General features: G+C 46.5%; 1 protein-coding gene and 1 non-coding gene across 2 annotated transcripts in view; both read left to right on the forward strand.

Annotated features, from left to right (window-relative positions):
• Window positions 1-9,112, forward strand: part of KLHL20 (kelch like family member 20) — a 28,370-nt gene extending 19,258 nt beyond the window's left edge. The window contains exons 8-12 of the mRNA XM_037034958.1: window positions 167-310; window positions 3,173-3,306; window positions 4,133-4,341; window positions 5,921-6,027; window positions 8,473-9,112. Coding sequence (XP_036890853.1) covers window positions 167-310; window positions 3,173-3,306; window positions 4,133-4,341; window positions 5,921-6,027; window positions 8,473-8,557 — 679 coding nt within the window. The 3' untranslated portion in view covers window positions 8,558-9,112. The remainder of the gene's footprint in view (window positions 1-166; window positions 311-3,172; window positions 3,307-4,132; window positions 4,342-5,920; window positions 6,028-8,472) is intronic.
• LOC118979298 (small nucleolar RNA SNORA32) lies at window positions 7,684-7,802 on the forward strand. Its single transcript, XR_005064887.1, has one exon. It is a non-coding gene; the product is annotated as a small nucleolar RNA SNORA32 (small nucleolar RNA).
• Window positions 9,113-12,980: the final 3,868 nt, after the last annotated feature.

Raw genomic sequence — 12,980 nt, forward strand, 5'->3', positions numbered from 1 at the left:
AAAAATGAATATAAAAATAAAAACATAAATTAGACTTTCATATGCTTCAGTTATTAATCAGTCACATTTAGGGGAAGAACATATATATGCCATATGTCAGTGAATACGTGAACACAGGCGTGCTTTCTGTGTGCCATGCAGACTCTGGTCTCGGTGTTCTCGGCAGGTATGACCCCAAAACCAACCAGTGGAGCAGCGACGTGGCCCCTACGAGCACCTGCAGGACGAGCGTGGGCGTGGCGGTGCTCGGGGGCTTCCTCTACGCCGTCGGGGGCCAGGACGGCGTGTCTTGCCTCAACATTGTTGAGAGGTGAGTTTTTTCATGTCGTCTCCATTTTTTAGAAGCATGTAGAAGGCTCTTTAAAAGAAACCAGTTAGGACACAGGGGATCCATCATTTAGTAGATTTCCCAGGGGCTTTAAGGGAAATGTTTCCAGTTGATCTTGAAGTCTAGGATGAGGAAAGATATAACCCGATTTTTAAACTCTGTGATACACTGATTGGGGCTGACGGTAAAGTGCCGGAATCGTATTTCAGGTGCACTCCATGTGTAGTATCAAGCCCCCACTTCCGGGATCCGCTCCGACTTCCTCCTGGCCCTCGGAGTGCACGCCATGGAAGCCTGCCCAGACCTGCCCCAGGGCGGAGAGGACTGCAGTGATGGTCCTTGTCCAGCACAGACTCCCGGTGTCTCTGTAAAGGCCTAGGGAAGTCTGGGCGAGCTGCCGAGGTTTCCTCTGTACTTTTACAAATCAGTTAATTGTGGGGAAATAATTCTGTTCTCCGTGCCCCATCAGTTTTTGTCACTCCAGCCTAGAAATGAGATTTTGGAGTCTCATGTGCTGTGATTACTGGCAAGAGCGCACCATCTTTCCTCCTCACTCCTTAAAAAAGAGATGCTCAGGCCTCCAGAATTCCTGGAATTGCATTCACTAGTTGGGTTACCATGTGTGAGGTAAAGAGTTAACTCTGTCTTAAATGGAGATAAAGTTGCTGGTAACTCTTAAACCTATTCTAGTTCCCTTGTACCTGTCTGTCAAGAAACTTACTTCTCCACTTTCAAAACTATGCAGGAAGATTCTGCAAAGATACAAAAGCAACTGCATAATTTTTTAGTCTCTCCCGTAGAAACCCCCCAGATAGCTGACACGTATTTACCATGTAGCGTAAGAGGAGAATTTATGAACAGCTGGAACGAAGAAGGACGTTGCTCATTCCCAATACAGACCAAGGCAAGGGACCCACAATAAGATCTGAAGGACAAGGACTTAGAAGAGGGTTTCTCAGCTTCAGCACTACTGACATTTTGGGGCAGATAACTCTTGCTGTCCTGCGCGTTGCAGGATGTTTAACAGAACCCTTGGCCTCTACCTACGAAGTGCCTGTAGCATGTGCTGCTTGTGACAACCCAGCCATCCCCAGAGTCTGCCAAATGTCTGGGGGTGGGGCCAGGGCAGAATGGCCCAGCTGAGACCCAACCAGAATGACCTTCCAGGACCGAGTGCACACCTCTGGGTGCAGAATCAAAATCGAGCAGGATAAGGCCGACAGACAAAATGAAAAGAGAAGGCCAAGATGAAAAGGGGGGCAGTGCACAAGGCCAGTCCATCTCGAGGGGCACCCAGGGCACTTTCTAGTGCTGTGTGAAAAACAGGCGGAGCTTCGCGAAGTTAGAGAAATTATCACAAACCACTCACTCCCCTTCCAAAAATTCAGGAAAACTCGTTCTGTATAAAAATCGGCAACAGCAAAGTATTGAGGTTAGATCCAATACAAAGTTAAAGTAAGAAGTGCCCAGGCCAGTGTCGCTTAGTGGATTGAGTGCCGGCCTGTGAACCAAAGGGTCGACGGTTCGATTCCCGGTCAGGGCACGTGCCTGGGTTACTGGCCAGGTTCCCAGTGGGGGCGTGTGAGAGGCAACCGCACACGGATGTCTCTCCCCCTTTTTCCCTCCCTTCCCCCCTGTCTAAACATAAAATCTAAAAACAAAGAAAAGTAAGCAGCAGCAGCAGAGGAACATCTCTGTAGACAGTGAGACACCAGGAAGACACGCCTAGAGGACAGATCAGAATGTAATCAGCTGTTTCAAAAGTGCCAAAAAGATGTTGGGGAAATGACGCAAGATATGAAAATACTACATGAGCCAGAATTAGAAATATATTTTTGTGGATCTGACTCCAAAGACAAAGGAAGCAAGCAAAAATGAACAAGTAGAACTACATCAAACTAAAAAGGTTTTGCCCAGCAAAAGAAACCACTGCCAAAACGAAAAGGCAACCTACTAACTGGCAGAAGATGTTTGCAAATCATATATTCAACAAGGAGTTAGTTTCCAAAATACAGGATGGGGCAAAAGTAGGTTTACAGTTGTTCGTATGAGAAATAATGCAGTAATTTATGAACAGAAATACAAGACAAGCTCTGTGTTGTATGCACACAACTGTCAACCTGCTTTTGCCCCACCCTAAGAACTCCTACAACTCAACAACAAAAAGAAATGATTTAAAAGTGGGTGGAGGGTCTGAATAGGGATTTATCCAAGAAGATGTACAGACACATGGCCAACAGACACGTGAAAAGGTGGTCAGCATCACTGGTCATCAGAGAGATGAAAATTAAAAGCTCAGTGAGGTCCCACCTCACACCTGTCAGAATGGCCACCGCCAGCCATCAACAAGAAGGGCAGGTGAGGGTGTGGAGGAAAGGGAGCCCTCCGGCACTGTGGGCGAGAACCGGTGCGGCCCCTGTGGAAGACAGCGTGGAGTTTCCTCAAAAGGAAGAATAGAACTACCATACGACCCAGCAATTCCTCTTCTGGGTATTTACCCACAGAATGCAAAAACACTGATTAGGAAAGGTACATGCGCCTTATGTTCATGGTGGCAGCATTCACAGTAGCCAAGGCATGGAAGCTGCCCAGGCGTCCATCGGAAAACAAACGGTGGGGCCCGTGTGGTGCACAGCAGCAGAGGCCGCGCGCAGGGCACTCGCAGCCGACTGGGCACAGGCTCCACGAGGTTCATTCCCGATTACGTCCCACGTGTTCGCTGCTCTCGGTGCCCTTGACCACAGCACGCCCATGGCCTTAGCATCTTCAGCGCGACTTCGCACTCGTGACAGAGGCTTCACTTGCTGCAAACACGTGTGCAGTCTGTGGTTTCTCTCACTGCAGGTACGACCCAAAGGAGAACAAGTGGACCCGAGTGGCCTCTATGAGCACACGAAGACTGGGCGTGGCCGTGGCCGTGTTAGGAGGCTTTTTATATGCCGTGGGGGGCTCTGATGGGACATCTCCACTCAACACAGGTTAGTCCCTCCCAGAGTCCCCATGGTTCCCCCAAAGCAGCGCATTTTCCGTAGGAGCGTCCCTGCCACGAGAAGTGCAGTGAAGTCCAGCCTACCCCGTCACGCGCTGGGGCGTTGTTTCCCCTCCGGCGGCTGCAGGCGGGCAGCCTCCTAGTGCACCCACAAAATCTTGCTTTCTCCCTCTGCTCTACAAGCTGCTGGGAATCTTTAATGAACAAAATAAATATTTTCTCAATACTGTTTCCCTCCCCTCAACCTTCTCACCTCAGAAAACAAAAAACAAAACCAAAACCTTTTGTATTATAATCTGGGATAAATAAAAACTTACAGCTACAAGCAGGTTTATGTATTAGTCCTTTCTATTTAGAGGTAATGGCTATTGCCACCTGAGAGTTGTCCGTGTGGCACTCAGATCAGACTCACTGCCGACTCTTCTCGTCGGTGGCTCAGAATGCAGTGGGAATATAGACCGGGAGTACAGAGTAGTCTGATTCTGACGATGAGTTACTAGAACAGAATGGTGCTCACAGGTCATCCACTCTAACCCCATTTAAAGATAAGAGAGTGAGGCCACAAGCCCCCCAGCTATCGCATCCCAGTCAGAACTGCAACTAGGAGCCCCGACTCCAGCTCAGCCCTTTCTCCACACCACACTGGAAGAAACCACGCCCTGGTGAGAGCATGGCGGTGCCGGCCAGAGGTACACGAGTCCTTCTCGGAAGCAAAAGTCAGAGCACGTCTTCCTGCGACGTCCCAGTGGCTGTGGAGAAAACGAGAGGTGAGAGGGTGTGGCTGATGGCCACTCCCTGGCTTTCTCCCCCTGCAGTGGAGCGCTACAACCCCCAGGAGAACAGGTGGCACACCATCGCGCCCATGGGGACCCGGAGGAAGCACCTAGGCTGTGCGGTGTATCAGGACATGATCTATGCCGTAGGGGGCAGAGACGACACTACGGAGCTTAGCAGTGCCGAGAGGTACAACCCCAGGACGAACCAGTGGTCCCCGGTGGTGGCCATGACATCCCGCCGCAGCGGAGTAAGTGCCCGGCTACGGGAATCTGAAAACCCGGCGCCACGAGAGGGTTGCGTGCGGTCTGCACAGGAGAGTGCGTTGGGGCCGTGAGGGGCGCACTGCTTAGGCAAAACAGTCTGTTCCTTTCGTACTGGGAAAATTTCGGTTGCTGTTGTCACGGAGTTACACCTTACATTCAGTCATGCCTGTAATTAGCGAGTCCCCTGAAAGGCATCTCCCTGTCTTACCTACCACCGACTATCCTCAGCCACATTCATCTGTGTCTATTAGAGCTGAGTGTTCCTACCTAACGTTTCTAGGTGATATTCCAAGGCACTGGCACACCCGAACAACATGAATGTGCAGGCAGAAACACGCCTGGCCCTGCCACCAGTCCCCACAAGCCAGCTGGAGGCCATCCCATTTACAGCACAGGCCCAAAGGGGTGGGCCTGTGTCACGTTCTAGACTTTCAGCCGGGGTAGGCTTCACCCCCTGCCCCAAGATGTTGGCTGCGAGGGAGCTGCAACCCACAGAGCAGACCCTGGCAGAGTCCATCCATTGAGGACCACGAAGGCAAAGCCAGCAGTGGCTGAAGGCTCCAGACCCTGCGGATAAAGGGAGTCAGTGTGGCTGGCACACGACGGGGCACCGGTGCCTGGCATCAGCCGGTCACGGCATCCCCATAGCTGGGCCCTGCAGTACAGGCTCTTAGCCGCGTCCCTGCTGTTGGCACTGCCACGGTCTGTTGATTATACTTCACTTAGCGGATATTTGCTGGGTGCTTTCTGTGTGCTGGGCAAGCAAAACTGAGGATGATACGATACTGTCCTTGAGGAGCTTCTGTCTTAGTGAAAGAAAATGTTCACGGCTAACGATAAAAAAAATTCTGGAGTAGCGGCTTGTGCATTAATTAAAGGAAAACGTGGGAGAATACGCTTAACACTTGCGGGGCAGTGAGGAGACTCATCAGAGAAAGTCGCGCCCAAGCTTGGTTGTGGAGGGAGAGCAAGGTCTTCTAGAAGAGGGAACAAAGCCCGCAGCCAGGCCACGACATGTGCAAACGTGGGGAGATGAGGAGAATGTGCGGCCTGGGGTCCACCCTGTGTCGCTGCTGCAGCCTGGGGTGCACCTGGTGTCACCACCTGCAGCTCCTGTGGGTTTCTGGAGGGCCTGGGGACGTGAGGAAGCTTCTAGAGAGTGACTGTGCGGTTAGATCTGTTTTGCAATGGCTTGTCATAGCACTTTAGATGGTGGATTAGAGCAGGCAAACACCGAAAGAAGTGAAAAGGGTTGGAGGTTCTTGATTACTCCCAGTGAATGCTTTTCCTAAAATTCAATAAAGACATGTTGTCAGCTTTGTCAGTAGTCTAAGAATATATAATTTGATAGTTCCCGTAATTTAATAGATTTCTGCCTTTCCCTCTGTAACACAGACAAAAATCTATTACATAATCAAGTAAACCAAACAAACAAATCAAGTAAACCAGAGGTAAGGCCATGAAGAATTGTCCCCCATTAGGGAGAGCTAGAGAGAGCTGTCTAGAAGCCATGCCCCCCCCCAGGGCCCGTTCCTTCAGCAGCCACTGTGTTTGGTCCTGTAGGTCGGCCTGGCCGTGGTGAACGGACAGCTCATGGCGGTAGGAGGTTTTGATGGCACCACGTACCTAAAGACCATTGAAGTGTTCGACCCTGACGCCAATACGTGGAGGTAAGCTTTCGGCTTTGCTGTGGATCCCCTCACCGCTGCCTCCAAAAGCACCTGGAGACGGCCCCTGACCGTCCGAGTCAGCTCAGTCCGCACACGGAACTGCCTCTTGCAAGTTCTCTGCAGGGGCTGAAGTTCCCCAGACTGGAAGGCTTGCTTGGGCTTAATTAGGCTTGAAAGTGGCTGGCATGTTACAAAATTCTTCTCTTTGGTAATTGTTCAGTTGTAGAATTAGAAAGGGCAGAAGCAGGAGGGAAATCTCCTCTCTGGGCCCAGCATGTTTCGCTGGAGAAACTAAGGCGCCGATGGCTTGCCCCGCCAAGCTGGCGACCGAGCTCCAGGCGGAGCCCAGCTCTGCGGCTCTCGGTCTGTCCGTGCGGTTTGCACTGCTCCTGTGGGTGGCTTTGGGCCCCGGAAAACACATTTCAGATACTTAAAAAAAATATTTTGCTTCATCTTAAAAACCAGTATTTTTCCTTGAGGTTTTAAAATCTACTCAGACTATCCTATTTTAAAGTAAATTTAAAATCACTTTTAGGTGGAGGCTGCATGTTACTTAAGAGTGTTGTGTTACACTATATCGGTTTAATTTTAGTTGGCTTTTAAATCTTTGTCTAACAGGGCCCTGGCTGATATAGCTCAGTGGATTGAGCGTGGGCCTGCGAACCACACAATCTCGGTTCGATTCCCAGTCAGGGCACATTCCTGGGTTGCAGGCCAGTTCCCAGCAGGGGACTCACGAGAGGCAACCATACATTGATATTTCTCTCCTTCTCTTTCTCTCCTTCTCTCCTTCCCTTCCTCTCTAAAGATAAATAAATAAAATAAAATCTTAAAATTAAAAAATAAATAAATAAAAAATAAATAAATCTTTGTCTAACAAATCCTTGCTAAGTACCTAAGTGGTCCTTATAAATTCACATAAATCAGGTGACTCGTGCACTTATTTTAAATATTCATTAACTTTGACAGACTTAGCAAAACTCTCTTAGGCCTCTAAACTTAAAATCTTAGGTCTAAATCTTTACTCAATCACATGTTTTATACTTAACTCACAAACTAATCTTATAGATGCTTTCATATGCCAATGTTTCTTAAACATTGTAAAGACTTAAAATGTCAAACATTCTCACACTTAACATGAAATATCAATACTATGAGTTTGATGCACTTTGTATCTGTACTCGGCTCTAAATGCTGGCCTTCTGAGGAGTTTCACCTTCCACACAACCCGGGGCCTTTCTCAGTAAACTGGGCTTATTTGCCTAATCAGATCCAGGGTGGCTGTCCCCGCAGCCACGTCACCCGCAGCCACAGCCTGGACGTGAGCCCCGAGGCAACCTTCCGGAAGACTTCTCGTGACCGTGACGGGTCCGATGGGGTCTGTTTCACAGTCCCTCAGTGTCCGTTTCCTGACACGGAGCCCACGGCCCCCCACTCGGATTCTTTATCAGGTTGAGATTCAATGAGTGGATTCTCCGTGTTCCTTTCATCGTCTTCATCTCCGGGAGAGTCACAACTCTTACATGTCTTTAAGTAATGTTCTTTGGTTCTGCGTCTCTCTCACGGCTGCGTGTGGCTCAGCGGTCACAGTAATAACAGACTAATGACACTGTAGCACTTTTTCTTCTACATTACATTTTCACAGCCTGTTCATTAAGTTCATTGCCAGGCTTTCAGGTTGCAGTTTCTCATGTGCCGAGGACATGACCACAAACGTTCTCCCACCAAGTTTTCTTTCTGCTCCCTTGCTAGCATTCAGCCTATTGAGAACATTAAACATTATATGTTTAATGCTACATGTTAAACATTACATATAAAAGTATAAATTACTTTGTACTCACTAAATGTACATGTAAATTAAAATGTGAGTGTGAAAATAATATAGCCACGGTCAAAATTAGACACAAAAACGTAGAATCTGTGATTGTGTATAATTGTTAGCAGTCTAAGTGTAAAGTCGTACAGTTATAATGTGAAAAGTAATAGTTGTAAAAGTCATGTCTACTCTTATTGAAACAGCCCCCATAAGTGAGAGCATTTCATTCAGTGTCTGGAATAATTCTGCCACTTGCCAGTGCTCGATTCCGGCTCTAATCTTTGGAACAGACATTGAGAGCTAAAGATGGTAGTAGTGATAAAACCATAGAAAAATGTTTTAGTGCTCGCTTCGGCGGCACACGTACTAAAACTGGACCGATACAGAGAGGACAGCAGGGCCCGGCACGGGACGGCACGCAAGCTGGTGAAGCGTTCGTAGTTTTCGAGCTGATGGATATGAGTCCCCAGTCCGAGAATCTGTTTAAATTCAGGCATTTAATGGTGGCAAATAAAAAGGCCTATTGGGGGGGGGGGGCGAGGGGGGAGAAAGATGTTTTAGTAACATCTTACCTGTGGAAGTGCTCTTTTCCTGTAGAAACCTGAGTTGTCTCTTCCCTTTCTTTGCAGGCTGTACGGCGGGATGAACTACCGTCGGCTGGGGGGCGGCGTGGGAGTGATTAAAATGACGCACTGTGAGTCCCACATATGGTGAACGCCCAGGAGACCTGCTGTGGGTGCTCGCTGTGTTCCGGAGCACTTCGACTTTGGAGCTTTCCACAGCTCGAGAGAACACTAGAACGAATTTTATTCTTTGCCGGTGCCTCAACCTATGGAAATACAAATATCAACACCGTGAGAGTACTTCACCCGTAGGATGCCATTTTTGCACAGTGATTTTCAGTCCTGTGCACAACATTTATTTTTGGTTTTAATTTTTCATGGATTTTTTTCCTTTTTTTTTTAGTTTTCCTCCTAACCAAAAAAGAAAAAAAAAATCCAAGCACTAAAATATTACTTTAAGATACTAAGTTTGAAAATGCTAGTAAGGGGAGGCGCTACATGTGACCCAGCTGTTACCTCTAGGCACTCCGTCCTCGCGACTCCACCCACTCCTGACCAGGACTGCAGTGACTGAGGTCACATGCGAAGTGTGGAAGTCAGCCATCGTTCTTGCACTAAGCACCAGAAGACTTGAAAATCTTTTTTAAAATGAAGCATCTCATTTTCACTAGTACAACTCAAAAGAAATACCATATTTTTCAGACTATAAGACACAGTCCCCAAATTTGGGAGGTAAGAGGGGTGCGTCTTATAGTAGGAATGTAGCTTGCCTGGCTCGCTGGGGGGCAGTGGCCTATGTTATTTATGTTATTAAATATTTTACCATTTTTTGCTTCAAAATTTTCTTCCAATTTTCCTCTAAAACCTAAGTGCGTCTTATGGTCCGAAACGTCGGTATTAGATCAATAAAACCAGGACTCAGTTTTCATCAGTGGAACTCTGCAACCTGCTTCTTTTTTCCATATGAGCTTGTTTTCTGCTACATTGAAAGTCTTTTTTTCCCACAGTATTCTCTTAGTTTCTGACTGAACTAGAGCCCTGCTCAGCGCCTCTCCAGAAGCAGCAGACGACTCTCAGGCCCCTCGAGCCCCCGAGTCTGTCCCGTGCAGCCCTGCAAGTTCTCACTCCGAAACACACCGCTGACTGAGGCAACTCTCCTTCGCTCTCGAGCTGCTCCCGAGGAGCAGCGGGGGCGTCCCCTCCCCAGCAGTGAGCTCTGCTGTGCACCTTGCACAGGCTCCTGCTGAGGCGGAGGCCCCCCTGCAGGCACGGCCTCCACGGGACGAAGCCGTTCAGGTGACGGCAGGCGGGACGGCGAAGAACCGACGGCGCAGGTTCAGTGCTGCCTTCGTTCTGCTGTGCACCTGTGTGTCCTCGCCCTCGCTCCGTGACGCCGCTGTCACCGCTTCTCTCTCTTGGCACCTGGGAAGCAGTTAGAAAGGTCTAGGGAGAAAATGACAGCTTCATGGCGGTCATTGTGTTCATAGGCCTTCTGCGGGAAAATCTTTAAACAAGACTATCCACAACAAAAGGAATAACCTTCCCCCCCCCCCACTAAAAAATGTTTGGCAACTTTTGTGTTTACATTTAAAAATCATTTGCACCTTTACATGGAAAAAAATAAGTATTTGGTAAACAATTGTTTACGTGTATCATTTATGCTTTTTTCTAGCATGTATAACTTTTTAAAATAAAGATAGTACTTACCATAAACATTTTTAATGTTTGTATCCTTGCTGTTTAGATTTTCTGTGTCTATATCACTTATATTTTGTGTAAAGTTCTAAGTACTTTCACAAACCTGAAGGAATAAAGGGATTGCCAGCTAGAGTTCTATTTTATATAAAAAGTTTCATATATAACATGTTAATGTTTATATGAATGTTTCTTTCATACACTGGTTATAAATGTTTAGTGTAACATTTCCTAAGCACTAAACTTACTCCCGGGACCAGACTCAGAATCGTAGTTTCGGGCTGGAAGGACGCAGCAGTCAGCCGGCCCACACCCACTCGTTTCTCTGCTCTATGGCGGAAACCCAGAAGCCCCCCCTCAGAGTAAACAGGCAGCCACCAGTAGCAGCCAGTTGCCCAGAGGCCCCCCCATTCCTCTTCCTCTGCCCGCTGCCACCGCAGGCCCGCCCAAAACCGGTACACTCACCTTAAGTAGCCTGCTTAGTTACACTGAAAAACTAAACATTTTCGAACATTTTACTGAATCCTTAGAGTGCTGCATCATTAACAGCCAGTCTTCAAGGCAAAGTCGCATATTTCTCATGGCTCTAGTGTTACCTATGTTGGGAGAGAAGGAGGAGACTAACAGCAAAGTTCTAGGGCTGAGACGCTTCACAAACGGGGGCGTCCCCAGTGGGAGGTTCACGTGACCGTGATCCTCGAACAGACCCAGGAACTGGGTTACTGGCCAAAGCATTTGGTGGAGTCAGATTTTACCGAGTGAAATAAACACACTGCCGTGAAACGATGTTTCGTTAACTCATTTGCACAGTGATTCCGCCACCACTCTGTACCTGGACCCCCGGGATCGGCCCTCTCTGAGTTGCCCACGCCGAGCCCGCAGCCGAGCCCGCAGCGCTTCAGCAGGCAGGGCTCTGGTCTGCTCACCCGGCGCCGCTGCCGTGTGTGCAGTCTCTGCCCCGGAGGCTGTGGCTCCTTGCGCTCGCCCGTCTCCCCAGGCTCGGGGCCAGCTGTCTGCCCTGGGTCGTCTCTCCTGGGGATCTAGGAAGAGTTATTTTTCCATCTGTTCACCTGTTTACGTGGCTAGGGCAGGATGGCAACTTCCAAACTCCTTCCATAAGACACTGGAAACCGGAAGTGGAGTGTAGTTTTGAGTTAAAAAAAATTATGAATCATCTCAACAGATGCAGAAAAAGAAATTTGACAACATTCAACATCCCTCATCAAATTAAGAATGGCAGAGTGCCACTTTAAGCTGATAAAGGCACTTATGAGACGCCTACTTCCCATTTAAATGCTTTCTCGTTAAGATCAGGAACAAGATGCAGATTCTCATCACTTCCATTTCTTCTTATACTGAAGATTCTAGGCAAAGCAATTTAGCATGAAAAAAGAAATATGCATTCAGATTGAAATTAAGAGGTAAAACTCTTTATTCACAAATGACACCAATTTTGTATATAGAAAATATATGGAATTCACTGAAAACACTAGCCTGAAGAGGTTCAGCAAGGTCACAGGACACAAAAGCAATATACAAAATCAATTGCATTTCTGCTCATCAGTAACAAACAGTCCAAAATAAGAAAACAATTCTAAGTAGCATAAAAAAGTAATATTTAGGAATAAATTTAATAAAATGCAATCTTTGTATGCTGAAAACTATAAAACAGTTGAAGGAAATTTTGAAAGATTTAAATAAATGGAAAGATATCCCACGTTCATAGATTGGAAAATTCAATAAAACTATGATGATATTCCCCAAGTGTATTTACAGATTCAAAACAATCACTATCAATATCCCAGTTAACTGACTTATAGAAACTGACCAACAAATGCTAAAATTTTTATAAAAATGAGAAAGACCCAGAATGGCCAAAACATTCTTAAAAAACCAATAAAGCTAGAAAAGCATACTTTCTGACTTTGAAACACCACAAATCTACAGTAATCAGACAGTGTGATAGCGGCATACAGACTGATATAGTATAGACCAATTAAATGGAATGGAGAGTCCAGAAGTAAATATCCGTAGCCAACTGGCCTTTAAGAAAGGCAACACAATTCATTGGGAAAATTATCTTTTCAGGAAATGGTGATGGAACAAGTGACTATCCACACGCCCAGTGATGAGTCTGGATGCTCGCCTCACACCACACATAAAGAGTGACCCAAAGTGGGTTACAGCCCTAAATTTGAGGGCTAAAGTTACAAAGTCCTTAGAAGAAGACATAACAGTAAATCTTCAAGACTTAAGGTTAAGCAATGATTTTTTAGATATAACCCCAAAAGACCAACAGAAAAAACTGATAAACTGGACTTCATCCAAACTTAGAACTTGTACATTTTAAAAATAAGTGAGTTCATTCTGATACTTCCAATTCAAGTTTAATATTACAGTTTCCACGTGGCCTGCCTGACTCTACAATTTGTGTATCTTTTCTCTTACACTGTAAATCTGGTTCCAAACTTTGTTATAATTATGTGTTTCATCTCATCATAATCAGTGGTGAAATAATACCACTATTAATAAAAATATAACTGAATGCAATTTAGGGTTCCTTTGCTCTTCTTCTTTTCCTAGGATATGGGCCACTGATGGTGTAGAGTCAAAACAGAAGTATTTACAGATACTAAAAATAATACTTTGTGTGATAATGGCATGAACTTAGTATGTTTAGTTCATTTTCAGCTTTTAAGGACTGTTTGGTTTTTTTTCCTTTTGGACCTAGTTTCATAATTATATAAACCACTTATACAGTTCTAAACTATAAATAGGGAACATTCAGAAATGTTCCCTCCTGTTCCCCTACCCAGTTCCTTCCTTTCCCCTAGTAATAACCACTTTTGCTAGTTTTTAATTTGTCTTTCCTTTTTTAA

The sequence above is a fragment of the Sturnira hondurensis genome, unplaced genomic scaffold (assembly GCF_014824575.4).
Source record: "Sturnira hondurensis isolate 20B ecotype Veracruz unplaced genomic scaffold, ASM1482457v3 Scaffold0022215, whole genome shotgun sequence".
In the NCBI taxonomy this organism is placed as follows: Eukaryota; Metazoa; Chordata; class Mammalia; order Chiroptera; family Phyllostomidae; genus Sturnira; species Sturnira hondurensis.